At 41.3% G+C, this 23,556-nt stretch overlaps 1 protein-coding gene across 1 annotated transcript; it reads left to right on the top strand.

Moving 5' to 3' along the window:
- Positions 1–314: 314 nt before the first annotated feature.
- On the top strand, positions 315–22,611 carry impg2 (interphotoreceptor matrix proteoglycan 2). The gene is made up of 22 exons (XM_022740109.1): positions 315–519; positions 2,745–2,911; positions 3,018–3,043; positions 3,152–3,184; positions 4,092–4,138; positions 4,361–4,428; positions 4,555–4,710; positions 5,710–5,768; positions 5,924–5,944; positions 9,024–9,232; positions 10,697–10,740; positions 12,540–12,723; positions 13,003–13,431; positions 13,627–14,003; positions 15,525–15,812; positions 15,913–16,132; positions 17,288–17,498; positions 18,856–19,044; positions 19,773–19,974; positions 20,547–20,626; positions 21,092–21,155; positions 22,045–22,611. The coding sequence occupies exons 1-21, from the start codon at positions 315–317 to the stop codon at positions 21,126–21,128; spliced, it is 3,252 nt and encodes a 1,083-aa protein (XP_022595830.1). The 3' UTR covers positions 21,129–21,155; positions 22,045–22,611.
- The last annotated feature ends 945 nt before the right edge of the window (positions 22,612–23,556 follow it).

The raw sequence follows: 23,556 nt of genomic DNA, 5'->3' as shown, positions 1-23,556 counted from the left end.
GAACTATGCAAACTTGTAAGAAGCTGTTCACACTGCTGTTACATGACTTGAGAGGAAGTACACATCTACTTGATCCTTTTCCGAGTCCACGGATTTAAACTCAACCACGGATTTAACATGAACATCGTATCTTGGAAATGTGTTTTTTATCCTGTTGCATTTAGTTTTCTTGCCATATTTTTGGACATAAGGACAGGTATGTATTAAGTGTGAACTTATAAGCTTCTTGTCTACTGCTTACTCAAAGCCCAGTCAAATTAAAGTCCTTAATGTGTTTTTGTGGTATCCTAGGTGCAACACTGGAAGGTTCCTCTATGGGACACCTTAGTCTGCCTTATATTGAGGAGCCTGTGGTGTTTCCACGCATCGTTCGTGTGTCTGATGTGAAGGCATCTCAAGGCCATGCAGTTATCTCTCGACAGAAAAGGAACATCCTTTTCCCAAGTGGCGTCAAACTGTGTGCACAAGAGACCGCTCAGCAGGTTGTTGCAAACCATCTGAGCTACTTTCATCTCAGAGGTGAGACTGAACATTAATGGGAGTAGATCTCTGTGCGCTGTAGGCATATATTCACAGTTATTGTCAGGTTGGATGAGGTGTGGCTGCACAAACAAGGAAGTGATATCAACAGCAAAATAATTGATTTTGATTGATCGATTTTGTGAGATAGTCCTTATCATCCTTTCCACTGCATGTCCTTAGTGTGTGAAGAATTAATTGTCCACTAAGGGTTTTATCCTTTGCAGCATTTACAGCATTGAGTCCACCAGAGTCAAGCAGAGGGGTGTCAGTCGACATCTGTGTGGACACCAGTACCAATTAGGCCTTATGAGATTTGCATTCAAAACAGACTGTGGTCTACTTCAGGTAGATCTTTCTCTTAACAGGATCAGTTCAAGGAAATTATTATGTGGACAGGTTTTGAGATATCTACCCGTAAAAGACGACTTCACCAATTTAGTGTTATAGCACTCACAGTGGACAGTTTAAAAAAAATAAAGTCAAAATCAGTGCTGCAGAACTAGAGATATCGTGTCCAAACCTGGTGTCTATGTTACCCACAATGCAACTCAACCACCTGCAATGTGGTTGGAGATTCCGGTGTGTTATGTTAGTAGCCATAGACATATACTGTATACGTTTATGTCTATGCTAGTAGCGGCTAATGTAGCCTTGAGGTTCTAGCCTCAAGCAGAGATGAGGAGAAGACTACAAAGGTCTGGACACTCACTTCTTTCTAACTCCAGATTTTTTTATTCAGTTTCAAATTTGCAGTTTTCAGACCCAACTGATCCTGACTCAAATGACATCACTTGAGGCAATTTATCAGACATTTTGCAGCTCTCTCTGGAGCCACAAAACACATTACATTTCACATAGGCACTTTAAAACTGGTCAAGTTCCCCTGTAAACCTCTGGCACCAAACATGCATGTGAGGATGAATGTGATTTAATTTGTGCTGCTCAAAGAATATAAAACACAATCACATTTATTAAATTGAACAGCAACATTCCTTTCAGATATTTCACTGGGGCTATTTCTTTGGTAGAAAGTAGAGCTGTTGAAAACTGTGGACAATCAAGAATAACAGGGGCACTATTTCCAGTTGAAGACACACTGCTGTTTCTTTTAAATTCCATTTTTAAATACTTAGCTCAAATACATCTAGCTCCACAGGAACAGTACTGATGTAGCAGCAGAAACCTCAGAGGTGGATATCTCAAACTCATATATTCATAACTACGTTATGAGCATTTACTCAAATAGGGTTCTGAAATAGAGTTTTAAGGTAGGCTACTTGTACTTGGGTGTTACCATCATATATTACTTTATATTTGTACTTGTACTCCAAAACATATATTCCACAGCTTCACAGCTTTAGTTACCAGTTGCTCTGTATATTATTTTCATAAAAAAGATCAGCTTGATATCAACGTAAATGTAAAATATGGTATATCGTTATAGAAATCACTAAACTGTATTTAAATCAGTTCAAATGCATTCCAACTTGACCAAATGAAGTAAAATGTGGTGTGTTCAGGACATTTTGCTGTACTTTTATCTAAGTACAATTATAAATGCAGGATTTTTATTTGTAAAGGAATATTTTTGCATAGGGGTATCGCTACTTTCACCTAAGTAAAGAACCTAAAACAAACAGATAAACAGGAGGCGGCAGTGCACCACAGCTGGGCAGAGAGGACACATTTTGACCCATTATTGCTTGACAAACTCTGTGGGCTGGGATGGAGGTGATTGTTGTCACTGAACTTGTGGGCAGCTAGATAAGTTTGTTGGTGCCAAGAATCAGTCTAAATAAATTAGACTGTAACAGTGAAAAGTTGAAGTTTGTTATGTAAGTTGGATTTGGAGGTGACCACTGCTGTCTCAGGTCTCACAGACAGTGTTGATTAGAGAAGGAGATTGGAGCATATGTCAGTGCACTGACTTTGGATCAGTGCCCAGTAGGCTGACTCATGGAGGGGAGTTATGTCATGAAGTTAACATGGCAATGGACATAGATTCGGGTGCCAGAACTCCTAGCTAATAATGTATAGTTTTGCAAAAGGTCTGTCATTGTTTGAATTAATTAAAAGATGGTACTAATTGGCCTTCTGATGAGCCAACAGAGTGGTTGTAAGTGCACAAGTCACCCAAAGAAAAAATGATTTGGAAAACATTGCTGTAAATGTGTTCTGTAACTCTGTTTTAAGTGGATGTTGTCTTTTTCTGCTCTGACCAGTGTGCCAGGAGACCATATGGGAGGCTTTTAAGATCTTCTGGGACCGCCTCCCAGAGCAGGAAGAGTACCAAAGCTGGATGAGCCAGTGCCAGGAAGGCACAGTCACGGCACTAGATATTGGCAGCTACTTCAGCCAGTCAGAGGAGCACCAGGCTCTGGTTAAAAAGGTTAGTGGATGACTAATGATTTAATAAAAGTAGGTATGTTAACAGCACAGAACATAATAAACTTCTCTGCAGGTGGCTGATACTGTTACTATCATTTTATTTCCAGAGAATGTCACTGCCAGGTTTGAAAAGGTAAAGTAAACCTTCCCAAGTGCTAACTCACTCATTCAATCATACATTTCTGATCTGATTGTAAAAATCTGTGTTTTGTAAATGTGTCATTCTTCCCACTATCTGTAGTGAGCCCACCAGGTCCTGGCAGCATATGTGCAGGTAAGGTTGTCAGTGCTCTTCAACCTTACCTGTTCATATTCCCGCTCAACAGTTACCGCACGTCTTAAGATGTCTCACGTTCATTTGTGTTTTTTTTTTTTTTACTTGCCTGTTTTATGTATGTGTGTCTCAGACTTGGATACTGGTATCCAAGATCTCGTGTTACGTATTTGTTTTCTCTCTTTATTTTTAAAGGATAATACAGGCATTATTTCATTTAGTTTTATTATTTTCAACAAATCCCTTTAAAAGCCCAAAACAAATAAATTAATTTTGTCAGTGTAGGCACACCCTGAAAGAGCTCATTCCTTCATGTTGTTGCCCTATAAAACTATTAAAAACACATCAATGAGCCATACTATTGCACTGTGGTTACCCATTCCTGAAACACATTATTTTGAGCACACCCATTTAGCATATATGAACACAATACAAACTTGATGGTTTATAACACTTTATAATATAGTTGTAAAAAGAAATGCCAATATAGTAAAACACAGTATAAATAATAATGTTATAATGATATAAAACATGTCTTCATAGGAGAAGTTACAATTGTTGGCATATAGTTAACATTAATTAACACTTAAAATGCCTTTATGCTTGCATACAACTAAATTATAACGTGTTATAAATAATGTTTGTTGACAATGATATTTGTAAGGATGTAATACTGTATGTCACCCAATACAGCAGAAGAGCTATTTAATTTTAGGACAACACTAGAGTTCTATGATGGAGGGGCGTAACCTATTTGGCTGAGTCAATATTTGTTAAAAAAAAACAACCCTAGGCTTATCCTTTAAATGTCAATACTTGTATCTCCACCCACAGTGTTTCACCACATAAAACCTGTGAATCCTTTTTAACTATGAAGTAATGACCCCAGTTTTCTACTGTTTCACAGCACTCCAACACCAGTCACAACGAAAGCTGCTGAATCTCCTGAGCTAGGTCAGTGACACCCCTGACAACACGTCTCTGTTTTCCCTTGCCACATCAGCACCTGCGCATACTAATGTGTTTTTTTTTGTGTGTAACCATCTGTGTGTGTGTGTGTGTGTGTGTGTGTGTGTGTGTGTGTGTGTGTGTGTGTGTGTGTTAGGTGGCTCACATTCACTTGAAATAAATCGACAACTTCTCTTTTCTTTTTTGCACATGGACTCAACCACTCAGAAGACGTAGCTGAAGAGGTGGAGGGGGAGGAAGCAGCCACCATTGTCCCAGAGGTGCAGGAGAGTACAGTGAGTGCACACAAACATACCCATACACTCTGAATGTTTGTAGATTGTTTTTTTTTTGTTTGTTTTTTTACTGTATCTATATGCGCCTGAATTACAGTGTAACTGTATTTCTTTCTCATGGCGCAGCTGGACAATGACATTGCCATGCAGCCTCCCACACCCGCTGTGCTGGAGCAGGTGGTTGAGCTCAGCATCGTCCTGACAGGAGAGATGTACAGCGACGACCTCGAGGATCCAGCCAGCCCCCACTTCCAAACACTCAGTAGACAGCTTGCTGAAAAGGTTCGTCTCTTGCTCAGTCTCCTTCTGTCTGTTGCTCTTTATGATTCCCCTTAGTGCTACTGTATCTTGGCTCTGGCCTAGACCTGCTATATCTCCTGGTTTATGGTCTATGATGGATGCCTTGTTAGTTTTAATAACACGCACTTTAACTGCAGCAGTAGTTAAACCTAAACTCTTAGGCGGGGGTTCAAAAAACACGGATTTTATGGTACACATTTGGTTTTGGTGAAATAACTATGTGCTGAAAATACAGCTTTATGACGTGTCTTGGGAATAGATAAACTTTTGCACATACGCACGTTTGCGCAGGTACTCACCTCTGGACACAACTTCACTGGTTTTACAGGTACTCGGAAAATTCAGCAAATTTCTTTTAGTACTTTTCCCTGGCGGTCAGCTCGACACACGAATGCAGTGGGCACACAAAAACACAGAGCTTGTAAATGATGAAGTTATTTCTCCTTAATCGCGGAGTTGTTTTTTTTATTTTCTGCAGAGATCTGCTGGGCGCTTAAGATCTGCATCTCTTCACATATACGAACACACACTCTGCATACACACAAGCTCACGTGCCCTTAAGGGATTAAAGGCTATGTGGAGGAAGTGGAGTGTAGGAGAGGACAGCGGCTGAAGACTCAGAGTTAGTTATTGGGTGTAGAGAACGAGGGACTTGAGACAAAAGGCCCTGGGGACCGTTTTGCTTCCTCCTTCTCTGATGAATTAAATAAACTGGGTCAGTGAGTCTCCAAAACAGCATATGTATTGTTTTCTCTCAGGGCATAGAAGCAAGTAGACCAATAAAAAGAGTTTCTTGCGAGTTGACCATGGTGCAGTAGTCTGCCTCTTGAGGATAATGACCCGGGCCACAGCAAAATCAGCCCTTTTGGAGCAATAAATCTCATTTACTTTGCCAAGCAAGTTTATTGTAACCCTGTCTAAATGAGAAACAACCTCTAGCTGAGGCTTCTTTATGATGCCTGATCATGTTTGTCTTTGCAGATAGAGGATGCTCTGGAGGGGCTTCCTGGATTTAAGAGTGTGACTGTGCTGGACTTCAGGTCAGTCTCTCTGCTGTGGTTTTTTTAAAAAAAAATCCTGGTTCTGGACTAAACAGCTGTCCTCACATTATGGCCAAAGCTATCTGAATTTGTAGCATTAACACCATTTCAGCTCTCTCTGCTGAAGTTTAACTGCTTCTCCTTGTTTTATGTAGGCCCCAGAAGGAAACCCAAGGGTGAGTCATCAGTGTAGGCTGTGGTAGTTTGACCTTGAATAGTTCTCCCTATCCTATCTTGTATTTAAGCCCACAGATCCCTATCAACCATTCCTTAGCCGGAGCAGTGTGGGCGCGTGTGGCGCCACCTTCATCTCATACTGTGTTTACCTGTGAGCGTGGGCACGTGTTAAGGTGTGTCACTAGTTGCCTGTGTTAATGGTCTTAGTGCGGTCACTCACCTGATAAGTGGGATCAGGATGGTTTCAACCGAGTGAGCAGGTGCTCTTCTATAGAGACGATTATCGGGGCTTTACGACCGCACCAATCAGCCTCTGGTGGACGGATGGAGAGGAGAAGGGTTAGACGGAGAGATGTAGTGTGTGCCAGGTGAAAAGCAGCAAAGAGGAGGAATTGAAAATGGCAAATGGACAGAGTGAAAACAGTTGGTAATGCTGTGACAGTTTCTCATATAAATCTCATATAAATTTCAATTTTTACTTCAAGTAATAGTTTAACATTTTTGGTATTTTGGACATGCTTACTGTTGCCAATCATTTGGCAGCAGTGCAATGCATAAAATCATGCAGATACAGGTGAGTTCAGTGCAGACAGACACACCTTGTTGATGAAAGAGGTCGAAGGAGAATGGCCAGACTGGTTGGAGCTGACAGGCTACGTTAACTCAGATAACCACTCTTTACAACTGTGAAAACTCACATCACATTGAACCTTGAGGTGGATGGGCTACATATAGCAGAAGGCCACGTCTGGTTTCAGTCCTGTCACCCAACAACAGAAATCTGAAGCTGCAGTGGGCACAGGCTCAACAAAACTGGACGACTGAAGGCTGGAAAAAACATAGTCTCGTCTGATGAATCTGGATTTCTGCTGAGGCAGCAGATGGTAGGGCCAGAATTTGGCCTCGACAGCTTGAATCCATGGACCCAACCTGCCATGTGTCAGCAGTCCAGGCTGGTGGTAGTGATGTAATGGTGTTTTCTTGGCACACTTTGGGCCTCTTAATAACAATCAATCACGGTTTGAATGCCACAGACAGCCTGTCTAAGTGTTGTTGCTGACCACGTGCATCACAATTTACCATCTTCAAACAGCAACTTTCAGCGTGATAATGGTTTCATGAACATGACAATGACTTCAGTGAACTTTAGTTCCCTCCCCGGTCACCAGATCTGAATCCAGTCTCTTGGATGTGGTAGAACAGGAGACAGACAGCATGAATGTGCAGCTGACAAATCTACAGAAATCATGTGATGCAATCATGGGGCAGAATCTCAAAGAAATGTTTTCAACATCTTGTTGAATCCACGCCTCAAAGAATTGAGGCTGTTTTGAGAGCAAAGTGAGGCCCTACTCAGTATTAGTATGATGTTCCTAATAAAGTGCTTGAGTGTAAATACAGTGAAGAAAATGGAACAATTAATATTTGCCTCTGAAATGTTGTGGAATAAAACTATAAAACAGCAGAAAATGGAAATAGTCAAGTCCAGTCAACTTAATACAGAGCTTAAGTATGATAGTAAATTAACTCTGTCGCAGTCCACCGCTGTGCACAAGTGAAGTTTGACGAAATTTAAACACGCAAAGTCCTGCTCTTTAATTTTGTTGTGACACATACTTTGTACAGTATATAGCCATAACTGTGCAAGAATATGTACACTGAGAAATATATTTACCCACAGTGATGCTGTGATGGATGCTGCATGCTGCTGCGTTCTGCCGATCACAGGGCACAGCAGGAGGAGAGTTTTGTCTGCCTCTGTGTATGTGTGAAACTAAAGGGGGGAAAAATTGGATCTCCTTCTAAATGGGGCCGACAGTGGGCCGGCACGTGCTCAGCCGTCTGCCAGAAACCCCACAAACTAGGTCAGAGTGGAGGGCTCCCAGAAGTCAAATAAAGCCTGATAGATGTTTTTTTTCCACAGCCTGGAATCTCTTGTGAGATTTCCATGTTTATTATGATGATATTGATCATTCTGCTGACTCTGCAGTTTTTGACCTACATAGTCGAACTCCTGCTCTCCAAGCAGGAGTAAATCACTCGAGTCATCAGTCATCTGTGAGCGCGCTACAGCTCTTTTAACAAGTTTGACGTTAAATCACGCTAATACCTAAGTGATTTTCATCCTCTTAGAGAAGTGCTCTCTCATCCAGGAGATTTGTTTTCCACCTTCTTATTGTAAAAATACGCATAAACTGAGGATAAAATAGTGCTCAGGTATAAACTGTGTACTAGTATATGGACTGGAAAATTCCCTCACTGATTTTGGATTATAAAAATGAATAGGAAACCCTCTTCTGTCACTCAACAATTGCTATGAAGGTATCCTTCAGCAAATCACTCAACTCCTTTAGTGCTCTAGACTAAAAGAGTAATCAATGTGGATAAGGCCTTTTGAATAGAAAGATTAGGGCTGGGGGATATGGCTGAAAAAAAAAAAAAAAAAAAAAAACACTATTATGAATAAGAATCGAGATTGAAAATTCATTTTTGACCCTGGAAAACATTTCAGTCGACAACATCTCACTGCAGAGTCCATTTAGAAGCTCGTGGAAAGATGTGAAAGGTGTACATGTAGTCAGCAGTCTAATTAATGTATGTGTGTTTGCACAATCATGACACTACAGTGAATAAGAGTTTTTTCTGATATTGATCTAAAACTCAATCTGGCAAATGTATGTAAAATTACATAGTAAATTTGATATTATAGTTACACAGAGGGAATACAGTTATCAATAAAACATAAAATGTTTAAGTCATTCCTTGGACTTAAACATGAAACAACATCAGAATTAATGAACCATCATACCGACAATAATAATGATGATAAAAGAACAAGAAAAGTTCATCCAATTCAATGATTGATCAAATTCCTTCTACAGTGTCAACTCCCACCCACAATTACAGTTTTGCTTGAATTAGACAACAGAATTTTATAAAATTATTCTAATTTATTTTTAATATCACTACAATTCCAACAACAACCAACATATGATAATAGTGAATTATTGCCTTGAGATTGCCTTGCCTTGTTCAGCGTGTGGATTTGATGTAACTACTACATATTTGTGTTTTCAGGCTGGATGGCGTGGTAGTGGACTATGCTGTCACAGTGTGGGTGGATGGAGCAGGGGTGAGCAATGAACAACTGGACTACCTGACCTTGCAGTCGAACCGGGTGGAGAACTCGTACAGTGAGGTCAAGGAGCGCCCGACAGTGGTGTACACCATCAGCGAGATCAAAAACTATGTCACTGAAGCCCTGCATCGCAACGAGCCAGAGAGTGGTAAGACGATGGCCAGTGCACGACTGCTGAGCTCTCCCTGCACTGTAACACAACACACGCGTGCCTCTTTTATATGATTTATAGCTATTTATTTAATTGGCATGGCAGCAAAGTCACCGGGAATGCACTGGCAGAGTTAGTGCACGCATTGCAGGGCAAACTTCCACATGTCATATCAAATGGAGACACAGTGGACCCAGCATTGATATTACACTGTATGCTACAGCAGTTGAGAAAACATTCCAGGGTTTTAATAGTCTCATCTGTTTCTTATTTGTCTGCTTTTTCTGTCAAAGAGGACAGACACATATTTATAACAATTTTCAGCCCAAAAGTGGGCCATTTTTAATGAACAAATCACAGAGTCATCAGTTATAGGAATCTGTGTATTTATTCTGTGCTACAGTTAAATCCTTGTCATTAAATGGTCTGCAAAGTACAACTCAGCAAAAATTACGTTTGAAATCTGAGCCCTCAGGTTTTGGGGCTTTTCTTTAATCCTTTATTTTGGCTTACACCCAGTGGATCTTACAGTCGGCTCTTAAAAGAGGACTTCACCAATTTAACATTATCAGGCTCGCGGCAGTTTTAAAGGCTCAAAATCGATGCGGCGAAAACCTGGCACCTGCATTACCCACAATGCAACTTGGCATCCTGTCAGAGATTTGGGGGTGTTATGCTAGGCAAGCTACAAGTACCGTGAGCATTCCTGTTCTTCTGTCATGAAGCTAATAGCGAGACATAAGGCAATCCAAATACATCTTGTTTCACATATGCAGTAGTGCTCCTTAATACCTGTAAACAGACTTTGATATCAAAAGCAGCACACACACACACACACACACACACACACACACACACACACACACACACACACACACACGCTGTAGGGAGATCCAAACTACTGCGTCTGTGAGATTTTGACAGTCAGAAGTAGGTTAGCTACCTCCTACTCCTGGTTAGGGCTGTTGTCCAGAAATATGAAGAAAGTGAAGGATGTGATAATGTCTGTACCATCTTCTCCTCCTGTGAGATCTCTCCCTGCTCATGTTTTTGAGAGAATGTGTGTTATTAGTTTACTGTGTTAGCGAGCTCCCATTGAGATGGATGCCATCTAATGCTGACATTAGTTATAGGCTGCGACAAGTGAAATGAAGGCTAAACGCTCTCATATGGCTGACATGTGTGGCCGAAGGGAATTTAAAGGCATTGGCTTTGTTTTTGCTTGCTTGCAGTAATAGCTGTGGCTCATAGTGGATGATATCCAGTCCAGATTTTTGCACTGATTTGAAGATGTTTACCCCTGAAGGTAACACTGTCAGAATGAAGGCTGTCACTGCTCAAACAGTTACACTTAAAAGGATTTTCTAGACTCTTGCAGGCAGGATTATTTAGGCTATTTGGCGCATTTGCCTTTTTGTGTCTCAGTTTGCATTAATATTTGTTCCTCCTCTGGTTTCACAGTGTCCGAGATACCCGAGTCTGTCAACGTTGCAGACGGAGCCACGGTGAGTAACAAGTTACCTCCACAACTATCACAACAACAATCTCTCTCTTCGGGCTATCCGTCGGCTTCGAGCTACACAAAGTTGACAAATCCCTTTTGTTTAAGGAAGCTGACAGTCGTGGTACGACTGATGTTGCGATAACCTGTAACTGGCTTGTGATGTTGTCCAGACCACACCAGTGCAGGTAGGGGATGAGCTCACCAGCTAAGATGAAGTGAAGCTTTCAGGATTAGTTTGGCTCTTGCTATAATAATCTACTGCTATTCTGGGGCAAAGGCTACAGCGCACCACACCACAGCACAGCACAGCCAAGAAGAGAGTGCACATATGAGTTCATTCAGACGAGTAATACTATCTAAAGTCTGTCTTTATTTGTGCTGTCTTGTGGTTGAGCATGGTCTTTGATGATAATCAGAGTTTGTGTTGCACTATATGTGTCTGCTGGTTCGCTTTATAACTGAGTGATTAATTTGACTCATTATATGAACTGGGAGAGTTTGGCAGACTTCTCATCAGTAATTGATTCACAGGCCAGAGCAGAAAGCTACTGTGCCACCGAAGAACTTTGCTGCCCTGGTTTGGATTCTGACCATTTTTCTCTTTCAAGTTATCATTGACTTATATAAGAAGTGTAGAGCCTGCAGTATGCCACCAAAATGAGACCTTCATTAATAAACTCAAAGGAAATCCTCCACTACTTCTGCCTTTAAAGTTTTCAGGAAACGATTCAGAAACTGGAAAAACAGCCTTAAACAACAAATTCAATGACAAATTACAAAATTAATCCATAAACAAAAGTTAAATTGTAAAAATGAACTAGCACAGCAACAAGTAAACTGGACACAAAAAAGTCTGTAGCTTAACTAGTTGTAAAAACAGTTACTTTGTGCCTGTGGTTTTTCCTTGAACCAGGCAGACAGTGTACAGATTTGGTCCGATTTTAGCCCCAAATTGGTCGGCCCCAACTACTTTAAGAATCAGGAATTTCTGCCAGATTAGCTGTTATTTGACGTGCACTTTGAGGAGGTCACGATGCCTGATTAATAGCCTGAACGATCGATGATCTGATAGATTTCTGGCATTTCAGAAATTTAGCTTGGCTGTTTTGCAGTTTGAGCAGTTCCACTGTCTGATTTTCCACATGACTGTTGTCAAAAGATCTGTGATAAACTGTAGTGATCTTGTTTTAATATTACTGGAGTAGTTTACATGTTGTAAATAAAACTTTAGTCTTCAGATATAAAAGTGAGGTAAAGCTGAGGAACAGACAGATCATCTTCCAGACAACTAAGGCTCCATATTTTTCTTACTTTCCTTTTTTACTCTGTTTGTTTGTAATTACCAAAATAATGCTTCTTGTCACATGTTTCTATCCAAATGATTGCACAAATTTTAACCAAATTACCATTGGTTTGTCAACCTGGAGGTGTTAATTCTCCTTTCTTGTGCTGTCAAACTAGTTGTGTCTTCTTCTCTGCAAACATATGACGCAATCAAGAAAGAGCCAGTCAAGCCTGAAACAGTGAAAAACAGTCTAGAAAACGTGATGGTTTCATGTATTAATTTGAGAAGTGTGACAGCTCTGTTTGTGCAGAAGGGCAGAATAAGATACGTAGTGTTGTGCACAATGTGCATGACTGTCTTAAAAATTAACTTTGATTCACTGAGCAGCTGCAGAAGCTCTGATTGGCCTGACCCATGAATATAAAACAGCAGGCCAATCGTAGATCCTGACTGCATAGCACACTCCAGTGAAATAGCATTAACAGTTCACATAATAAAGCCAGTTTGTGATGCAGGTCATTATTGTCGATGAGCCACCAGAGGTCATGATCCTGGAAGAGGACACTGAAGATGATGTCCTGCCTGAGCCCTTTGAAACCAACACAGCAACGGCAGCAGAAAATGACATCATTGTCCTGGAGGAGAGTACTGTTATATCTCCTGCTCCTGTCCTGACCACCAGTGCACCTGAAGCTGACAGTGAGTGTTAATCCTGAACACAAGCATACACTTACCGATGCAGTTTATCCCCCTCTGCTGCTTTTTCTTTTTCATATCTGACTTTTTCTATCCAGCTTTTCCTTTCCTACCGCTCTAACACCTTCCAACTATTTATTAGGAAGAATATGGGCAATTTTTTTGGGGTCTTTCAGTGCTCATTTGGTTGATTTTGAATAAAATGGGCACTGGAAAAAAGGTAGCCACTTTCTAAAAAGGGAGATCAGCAGGCGCACTGAGTTCTCAACTTTGTTTTTCCAGGCATTGAGGAGGAGGGTCTGCTGCTGGAGGACACTGTGCAGACTCCTGCTGTAGAGAACCCCCCACCAGAGGAGCTCCCAGCTGACCTCCCCTCCCCTGAGCTGCCAGAGGATATCACACTGCCCGAACCACCAGTGGAGATCGAGGCCTCCGGCTCAGGCACGGGTGACCTGGAGGGCCTGCTACAGCCAACGTCAGCCACAGAAGAAGAAGAGGACGTGTCTCTTGAGGAGACTGCTTTGGAAGATGGACTGATAACAGAAGATGTTGCTGTCGATGCAGATGCTACATCTGAAGCTGACACAAAGGAAGCGGGAGAGGAGGTTACTCTGGAAGAAGACCATCCTGCTGAGATTGATGTGAATGAGGCAGAGATTCCAGAGGAGCTGGAGATCTCCACAATTGCAGCCGAGACCACAGAGGAAGAAGGCATGCCTGGCCTAGACCCACCTCCTGAGGCTGTAGATGTAGATGTAGATGTAGATGTAGATGTAGATGTAGATGTAGAGCCAGAGCCAGAGCCAGAGCCAGAGCCAGAGCCAGAGCTAGGTCTGCTTCCTGATGGTGAAGACTCAGTGGAGGGGACAGCTGAAGATTTAAACCTCACAGATGTTCCACCTGCAGATGAGGAGGTAAACCCAGAAGATGCAGCCAGAAATGTGGTATCTGAAAATGCTGAGGAATCTGTATTTGAAGATGGCGGCGTGGAGGAAGCAACAGAGGGCGAGGGACAAGATGTGAAGGAAGATCCAGAAACGCCTGGAGCTCCAGTTGTAGATAAAGAGGAAACGGAGGCTCCTTACATCTCCACAGAAGATCTCACAGAAGATGAGATCTTACTGGTGAACAAGGATGAACTAGTACCACCAGTGACAGATTCTTTGAGCCCTGCCCAACCAACTACCCTGTCTCCAGAGAGGGAGTCGCCTTTCACTCGTATCTCTGATGTTGACCCTGCCTCTGATGTGCAACCTGACATTATCATCCCTGCACTGGTGGAGGTAAAGCAAAAGAATGACACAGGATTTGGTTTGAATACTACAAATTTCTCCGGATACACAATTCTAGCTTTTAAAACGGAGGAATCACAACCACATGTACACACAACCAAGATACACAACAAGTATACACTTAAGAGTATAAGACTTAAAGAGTAAACAAGTACACAATGAGCATATACTTTCACTTTATAGGTTGAGTTTAGGGTAACCAGTTCTCCTCACTTTTTGTCCAAGGATAGAAACTATAGTGACACTGCAGCTGTTGTTTTCCACTTTTCGAACATGGATAAAAACCCTTTTTGGACAAATCCGTGAGAACAAAATCTAAGCTTCAGCTTGAACCGCTGCCAAAGCCTTCTGGCTTCAGGCCTTGGCAATGGCTGACTGACTTTGAGAGCCAGTGTTGCTAGGTGACACACTGTCAACTTCCGTGGTGCGCAACTGACTGTTGTACGTCATATGAAACCTCAACACAAGATGTTTTTTCACCTTTTTCAACAAGTCGACGTTTCAGTAGTGACTGTGATTTAAGCTGTTTGTCACTTTACAACATTTGGGGCGCCCCAAGTTTGTTTTTCACTTATAAATTGAAAGCTCATTAGCCTAGCTTGCTAATGATAGCACTAATGACTGCTCAGTGATTGGCACCTCCCGGTCACTCAGTGTGTTTTTCCTGCATTTTACACAGGAAGGAGGGTTATCTGTCTTCCACTGGTCTTGATGTGGTGATAGCAAAGGACCAGACTGTCCAAACTCACAGCAGCGAGTAGTCCTGTAACTTCAGACCTCTGCATGTTACCTCATAATTCGAATCATGGTCACAGAGTAATGTACGAAGTGCTCAAATCACAGATGAAGCTAAGTAATGGCCGACAACATCATCCCCCTGCTGGTGAAATAACTACCTGTCTGGCGATTTAGTGGCTGCCAGGTATTGCAGATATTGCACCAAACAAATTACTAGTACCTATGGTGATGCCAAAAATGTATGCAACGCAGAGAACACTAACGAAGAGAAACTATTTCTGCAGAAAAAGAAACAACTCTTACACTTCTTCTTTTTGGTCATTAATCAATGCCTGATGGTAGTGTATCCCCATCCCAGCATTTTTTCCAGTGTGTCGGCCAAAGACTAAGAATGCCCGCACACTGAATAAATGCTCCCATAGAGGACAATTTATTGAATTGATTAATTGAATTTTATTGATTTTTTTTTATTGAATTTTGTATTGAACTTTATGACCTGATCAAAACATGATGTGGAAATGTGGTACTTGTATTCGATAAATTGCCTTATTCAGTTGCTTTTGAGATCCTTTTTTGGCAATCACAATTGTAAACAAAAAAGTACACAAGTCAAACCAAACACCAAGGGCACAGATACTGAGTTCTTAGCAAAAATTTGTTTTGATTTCATTTTGAATGTTGAGTCATTAAAGCAGCTCTATAACACTAAGTAAGAATTGTTGTGCCCCAGTTACAGGTATCATTTCAAAATGGGTTTTCTTCTTTTCCCCCCAGATACAGACCTCTAATGAAGGCTTGGATGATGCCACCATTGGAGACCAGGACTATGACGTGGTTCATTATGGTTATGGTTTGATTAACCACACAGAGGAGGGCAGCACTGGATTCCCGTTCGGTGTGGCACACGGCACAGACCAGGCCAGTATCGCCATGCCTGTGAACCCTGGGCGAGCACTGATGGTATTCTTCAGCCTGAGGGTGACCAACATGATCTTCTCAGAGGATCTCTTTAACAAGAGCTCTCCAGAGTATAAAGCTTTGGAGCAACGCTTTCTAGAGCTGGTAAACATTACATCACATTAACTCGTGGCTATCATTATTCTTACTGTTGTATCATTGCTTTGCAAAATCAAAATCATACTTTTTTAAAATTGTTTCCCAGCTTGTGCCCTACCTGCAGTCCAACCTGACTCACTTTGAGAACCTGGAGATCCTGAACTTCAGGAACGGGAGCATTGTGGTCAACAGCCGGATGAAATTTGGTAGACCTGTGGCTCGTGGCGTCACCACCACCGTCTATCTGATCCTGGAAGATTTCTGTAACACAGCCTACCAGACAATGAACCTGGCCATCGATAAGTACTCACTGGATGTCGAGTCGGGTAGGTGCTCACTGATCTATGCTGGGATGAAGACAGATGTGAAAGCATCATCTGGTTGAGGCTTATGTCTTTCTCAAATGAATAGGCTTAGAAAAGACTATTATTCACTTTTTTCCCAAGATATAGATCAGATTGATACCATTCACATGTCTGCATGTTCAATGTAATGCTGCAGCCAGAAGCTTCACTCACAGTGATTGCACAACTCCAGGAAGTCACTGCCTAGCCAAGCAGTAGTTCTGCACATTACCCCATTATAAAACAAGAAATGGTGCCTGCCGCTGCCTGTAGCTTCATATTTAGCACGGCAGAGGTATCAATCTTCTCATTTAACTGTCTGCAACAAAGTAAAGAGAGTATTTCACACAATGTCAAACTATTGGGTGTAATTTCAGAACATTGCTTGGTGAAATAACAACATTAATTCACTCCTTAGAACGGGTTTGAATGTGAAAGTTTCTCGGCAGTGAATCCCTGTCATGACACTTGAAAGTCACTGTCACATCAGCTTAGGTGAGATAATCAGTGCTTCCCTGGACCACAGCCAAGTTGGCACATGTCATTAACTTCACTTTGAATGACTGATTACTGTGTTCAGCCCTTTTTTTTTTTCTTTTTTTTTTTAATTCTTATTTTTTACAGTGTGCATTATACTCCTTTAATTTTTATAACACAGCTCAATTATTAGCCTAGCATGACACTTTCTATGCACTTACTTTTCCTCACTTCCTCATGTGGTATCTAATTCCAGGCTTCTTTGTTTGAGAGCATCAGTCAGCTTGTAATCGGCCATTCATAATACCAGTGAATCATGCTTGTGTTTACAATCATGGCTGAGCTGTCATAATCTGTCTGAGTCACAGCCACACAATGCTGGATCTCTTTGCACTAAGCTGAACCCAGCTCTGTAGTTACCGCACAGACATGAGAGTGGTGTAGATCTCTTCATCTAACTCTTGGCGAGAAAGTAAATAAGTGTGTTTCACAAAATGTTCAACTATTTCTGAAAGTCTGTGTTACCTTTCTTTTGAAATTTTGAGCATATTCTAAATCTTTTGAGATAAAAGATAGCAGATATGCTGATCACCATGAGCATATAGCAAACCTGTAATCTTCAGTTTTAAGTAAATGCTCTCCTATTTTTTTAACATCCAGGTGACCAGGCTGACCCCTGTAAGTTCCAGGCGTGCAACGAGTATGCGGAGTGCAAGGTGAACAAGTGGTCGGGGGAGGCAGAGTGTGTCTGCAACGCTGGCTACTTCAGCGTGGACGGCCTTCCCTGTCAGAGCATCTGTGAGCTGCAGACCGACTTCTGCCTCAATGACGGCAAGTGTGACATCATCCCGGGCCAGGGAGCCATCTGCAGGTGGGTGGGGATTAGGGGAAGTGATCTGCCTGTCTGCAGGAAAGAGTGTCTGTTTTGCAGGTTTGCGAGGCCCAGCGACCCCATCGCATAACACTAAACAGATTTTCATGTTACTGTAGTGCACGCAGGAGGCCAGAGTCTTAGCTTCTAGTTTTGAAGTGACTTTGCTTCCCCAAGATCATGTGGAGATGAGAGATGTCACGTGCACTCCAAGCCTTTGTTCAAAACGCCTGTTTTAAATTTGCCTCCACATACTGTATGTGTGAGGTAAATATGTGTTCTAGCCTAAGGAATCATAATTACAAACAACTAAATGGAATAAAGATTTTGTTTTACACCTTAGTTGGCTACAAAAAACTATTAACCATCCTCAGAGATTTATATTTTTGGCCTAGATCAACATATAAATTAAATCAACATTTTGACTCAAACCTTTGGCAGCTCACTATGTTAATTTATTTACACTCCAAGGCATTAAGTTACTGTGCAGTGCATAAATGAAATGAATACCATGAATGAATACCACTTGTGAAGGGGTAATTGCTAATATCTGATTATATTGTTCCATTTTTCAGCTGCAGCACACACATCATTACAGTTTTGGGTAATGAAACATTGTGCATGATATAATGTTACAGCCCTAATCTTTTCCCACGCTTTCCTGTAATTATCAAAAAAAACAAAACAAAACAAAACATAAGAATTACTCACAAACAGATTTTGTTGTGTGGGTTTTAGTGTCTGTGCATGTATTTCTGTGTCCAAACAGACATTTGCATGTGTTTACGTGTGTAGGATGATATGCCAATAATTTAATCAGTGAAAGAAGCATGTCCTCTGGCTTAACTGAGGCTGTTGTATATTGTAGGCTGAGTGATTATGAACAGACACATAAGATACTGTGTGCCAAGATGAGTGGTAACCTTTGTTTCACACCCACTACCACATCATAAAACATGCAGGCAGCACCGCATGTTCTTGGATTGTTGTTTACGTCTCGCTGTGCGGCTGCATTGTTCCATGAAGACAGGAAACAAACATTTTTATTTTAATATTAAACATGGCATGAATGATTTAATGACGCATACAGAATGTTATAATTGTAGACATGTTATTAATTATGCAAAGACAAAATACAAAACTGTTTTTACATTCTTTAATCTTTCAACAGAGAATAAAAGATAGAAAAGCAGTGATGAGTTTGTAACATTTTGTTCTTCTGCTGTTCCCTGAATGTTTAAAAAGTTTTTAAAATTAACCTGCATCTGTTCGTGTTGTGCAATCTTCTGTTCTTGATTGTTACACTGAAAAGGTTCTAGACCAAAATTATTTGTTGAAATTTTGACAAATTTCCCAGGTGTCGTGTCGGGGAGAACTGGTGGTACAGAGGAGAACACTGTGAGGAGTATGTGTCTGAACCACTGGTGGTCGGCATAGCGATCGCCTCAGTTGCCGGCTTCCTATTGGTGGCTTCCGGAGTGATCTTTTTCCTGGCCCGGACGTTACGGGATCAGTATGACAAGGATGAGTCGGAGGATCCCATAAGGTAAGGAACACCACTCAAACACAACACAGTACCCAAAAAAAACTCAGCTTAATAAAATGAACAGTATATGATTGATTAACCAGTGCGATTTTTTTCAGCCTGCAAAAGCTGTTAAATCTGTTCGTCTGTAGAAACAAAGCTTTATTTCTGTTTGATAGTGAACAGAAATGCTTAACTCTAGTGTGTGTCTGTCCTTAAAGGAGTCTTGTTATTTTCTTGAGTGGACAGGATAACTTGAGACATCCCAGGACTGTATCCTCAGCCAAAATTATCCACTGCACCATCTCTTCACCATCAGCAGTGTGACCACCCCTCCGACTAGCTGTTTCTTTTCTTTCTGTCATTTTTTGCTCACTCCTTTACTTTTTTCACACCCAAGAAGTACAGAAGTGTCTAATAGCCATGCGCCCGTGTGTGTGTGTGTGTGTGTGTGTGTGTGGCCTGTTTACCACAGTAGCCTGCAGAGAAACATTGTGTTAACCTCAGCCAATTAACTGATCAGATATGGCGCTGATCTATTTCCAAAAAGCCTTAAACACCTAACACAAGAGGCTTTGTGACAGTCTTGAATCTGAGCCAGACATAAACATCTGAGGATAAGAAAGATTAATCAACGCTAAAGTCTTATTCACTGCCGCCCAGTTTTCTTTTCTGGCTCCCTAAACAGTGTGTTGCTTCATCATCCTGCTTCTTCGCTGGGACCAATTTGTCTGTGTGTTGTTTTGCAGACGAGCAGAGAGTCTCCCATCTCTGGAGAGGGCAACCAAGTACAATCCCATGTATGAGAGCGAGGCCACCACAGGCTATAGCCACTACTACCGCCGCTACCCTGAGGCTCCAGTCTACAGCAGTGCCAGCGCAGAGGCCTCAACCGACTTCAGCAGCGAGGAGATACGGCACATCTATGAGAACAGTGAACTGACCAAGGAGGTGTGTGTGTGTGTGTGTGTGTGTGTGTGAGTGTGTGTAGGCTGCTGTACCCTGGTTGATTTAGAAGAGATGTCTTAGCCACATTTATAGAGCCTTTACTGGTTTTTTACACTATTATCTTTATTATCCAATGAAATGTTAACCAGCAGTGATGCTAAAATAAGTGATAATAATTAATTCATTAATAATTGATAATAAAATTTACAGATCTGATCAAACATGTGATTGTAAATGATTCTCCATAAATACGGGTGAATGAACACTTCACAGATCATAGAGAAAGTTAGAGGATGCCTTTATAACTTTACCGCCCCACAGCCCCCAACCCTCACTAGGCAAGCTCTCTCTCTTCCCACATCCGTATTTTACCTGAAGAGGATCTGAATTGCAAACCCTACGGCTGCAAACTTGTTTCTGTTACCAACTGGCTTTTGCACCCTTGAAATAAGAAAGACATTTTAGTTTTGTTTTGTTTTGTTTTTTTTCTTGGGTGTAATGTCATGTTTTGATTCAGCCACAGCCTGTCCTGTGATGTAATGTTCCCTTCTGACTGATATCATGTGTTTCTGCAGGAAATCCAAGACAGGATACGCATCATTGAGCTCTACGCTAAGGACCGGCAGTTTGCAGACTTTGTGCGGCAGCATCAAGCGTGAGTGCCTCTCTTGTTTTTCCCGTCTTAGACTGCAATGAGATAAACAGGCCAGACAGGATATGAGGGAAAAAAGGGGAAGTGAGTTTTGAGATACAGGAGGCTGACAAGATCGGAGTGATGAGGAGTTCAAGCCATGCCAAACCAGTGGGGAGACAGATTTATCACGGCTAAATCTGCACCAGCCAGGCCTGAAGTTGATACAGTGAGACAGAAACCATTAGGAGACAGACATTCTTTTGTCTGCCAACTGTTTGGCAGTAGCAGTGTGTCTGTGTGTAACGGCAGTGATGGTTTTTAAGTCGTATCTGGCTGTAAATGCCTCTTCTCTGTGCCATGGAGATCCGCCGAGCCAGAAAACCCTGAGTTAAGTTGTGGGTACTTGTTTTGTGCAGTAAATAAAGTGAGTTATTTCCCTAGAAAGATGAAATCTCTTGTGTTTGTGTGTGTCTGCATGTGCTGCAGTGTCCTGGACACCCGCAGAGAGAGCTCCTCTACATAGACATGAAACTCTGCTGTGAACAACAAGGTATTTCCTCTTCATTATTAGACTGTGTGGGAGGTTTTCAGTCTCAGTTACAGTACAATGCCCCAATCAACATCAAAATCAGCAGATATTAGATATGAACATGTCAATAATATATCTTTTTCAGTCAATACCAATACCAAAAGAACAGTTTTAGGAATGGGTCAAATTATGATCTATGCATATGGGCAGCACAACAACAAGGCTTTTAATTGGTTGGTGTTAACCTGACTATAAAGCTAGATGGAAAGAAATAGTGCATGCAGTGGGAGAAGAAGAAACACCTCCTCATACCATGATTAGTGACCTTTCTCTGTATAACCAGTTATTAGAAGCCATAGGTTGTTAGTTCACTATAGATGTGGAGGAAAGTTTTAAATATTTTGCATGATGGATTAAAGAGATTCAAAAGAACAGTTTGACATTTTGGGAAATATGCTTATTGAAGTTGCATCAACACAAATTTAATGTCTGTATGGTCAATAGTTATTTTCTAAGGTTAAATAAAGTAGATATACCATGCTCATTAGTGAGCATTAGAAGTGCCAATAGGCAGATGTTGTTATCTATGGACACAGCCAGGTGAACTGTTTCCCCCTTTTTCTAGAGTGTACTTATCTAACTCTCAACAGGAAACGAATAAGCATATTTCCCCAAGTGTTGATCTATTCCTGTAAAGGTTGAATCACTAGTTGGCACACAGCATATTGCAGAGATAAAGGTAAAATAAGGCATTTGCAGGAACTTAAGGACAAATTCACTTTGCTGCATCAAGACCATTCACTTAAAACGTAGAGATAATATGGGCAGAAAAATCTAAAACATATGATAATAGAAGATTTTCCTCGTGTGTACATTTGCCATGTGTTGACACACATCTTCTGCTCCACAGAAACATGCCTCTATGTTAAAAAAGTGAAGCTCCCCGTCAAGACTGCACTGTTTGAAAGGACTGTCACTCAGTACAAGATTATTTTCTCAATGAAGGGCCCCTCGCTGTGTCTGTGTCTGTCCCTGCCTGTGTGGGCAGAGCTATCGACTGTTCTGCCTCCTTCCTCTGTGCCTTCTCTTCTTGACTGGGCGAGCTGGCTGTGACATCAAGGGACATGTTTTGCTGCTCATCTACTGGATGTCTCCCTTTGAGGAAAAGTGGACCGCATCCTATTACTTGAAATGTTGACAGAAGCATAACAGTACACATAACTATGCAGTACTTTTGCTTAGTGACATAATGGTTTTGTTTCATCATATCCTATTTCTCTATTCTTGTCCAAAGGGAAGAATATAAAGCTGTGAATATGTATATATGGATGTTTCTAGTTAGGACATTATTTAAACAGTTTTCTCTGCTCTCTTGTGTCTCCATAGCTCAAATGGACTTTTTGGGTGTTCTCAGACATACACTGAGAGAGTTGCTGCTGTTTAGTCAACGGTGCTATCTTACTTTAAAATACAATTTGAAATGTAGTGATCTATAATGACTTATTTTTACAATTTAAAAGCAACACCAAAGGATCAACTCTCTATATTAGAGTACTTTTGTGCATTAAAGGAATAGTTCAACATTTTGGGGAAATGGTGGGGGCAGCTAGCCTGGCTCTGTCCAAAGCTAACAAAATCAACCCATAAAATTGTCCAAAAAAACAAAAAACAAAGCTCAGATGTAATGTATTAATCAGGGAGCTTTAGAGATGCCAATAGGTAACCAGTGGACAGATCCAGGTTTACTGCTTCCCCTTGTTTCCTGTCTTAGTGCAAAGATAAGCCATATGGCTTCTGGTTGTAGCCTTATATTTTATGTACAGATATGAAAATGGTATTGATCTTCCCATCTAAATCTCGACCAGAAAGCAAAAAAAAATATTTCCCAAAATGTCACACTATCCCTTTAAGGTGGCCAAATCTGCTAGATTATGTGATATACTATTCATCAATGTTAAAGCAGCATTTCACAGTCTGAAATGGAAGGTTATTCCAGTTAGTTTTCTACTGGCAGGTGATTCTTTTTCCTTTTTAAAGGGCTTCATCAATCAGATGCTTTGGTGTATGTTTGTAAATGTATGGTGTGGCAGACACAGGAAAATAAAAAACAGTGGTGAGGCGACAAAGACAGAGAGCATGAACCCACTATAGCTCTGGGATCCAGAAATAAGTGAAAACACGTTTCACTGGAAAAATGCTCTGGGGCAAGCTGCCCAGGGATTTGATCAAATGCTCCGCTTTCAGATGTCATATGTAATGCAACAGAAAGAATGGGAAAACCAGGAAAAGCAAGCTGTGCTCTTTGAAAAGACAACCTCAAGCTGTGTCTCCTGTTGAGAAAAAAAACTTCAAGGTTGCCAGCAATTCTTCCTAAAAAATGATCTGTCCTGTGACTACTTGTTTGGCCATGATCCTGCTCCTC

The sequence above is a fragment of the Seriola dumerili genome, unplaced genomic scaffold, assembly GCF_002260705.1.
Source record: "Seriola dumerili isolate Sdu_G_001 unplaced genomic scaffold, Sdu_1.0 BDQW01000052.1, whole genome shotgun sequence".
NCBI classification, from domain to species: Eukaryota; Metazoa; Chordata; class Actinopteri; order Carangiformes; family Carangidae; genus Seriola; species Seriola dumerili.
This window is presented reverse-complemented; position numbering and strand designations above follow the sequence as displayed.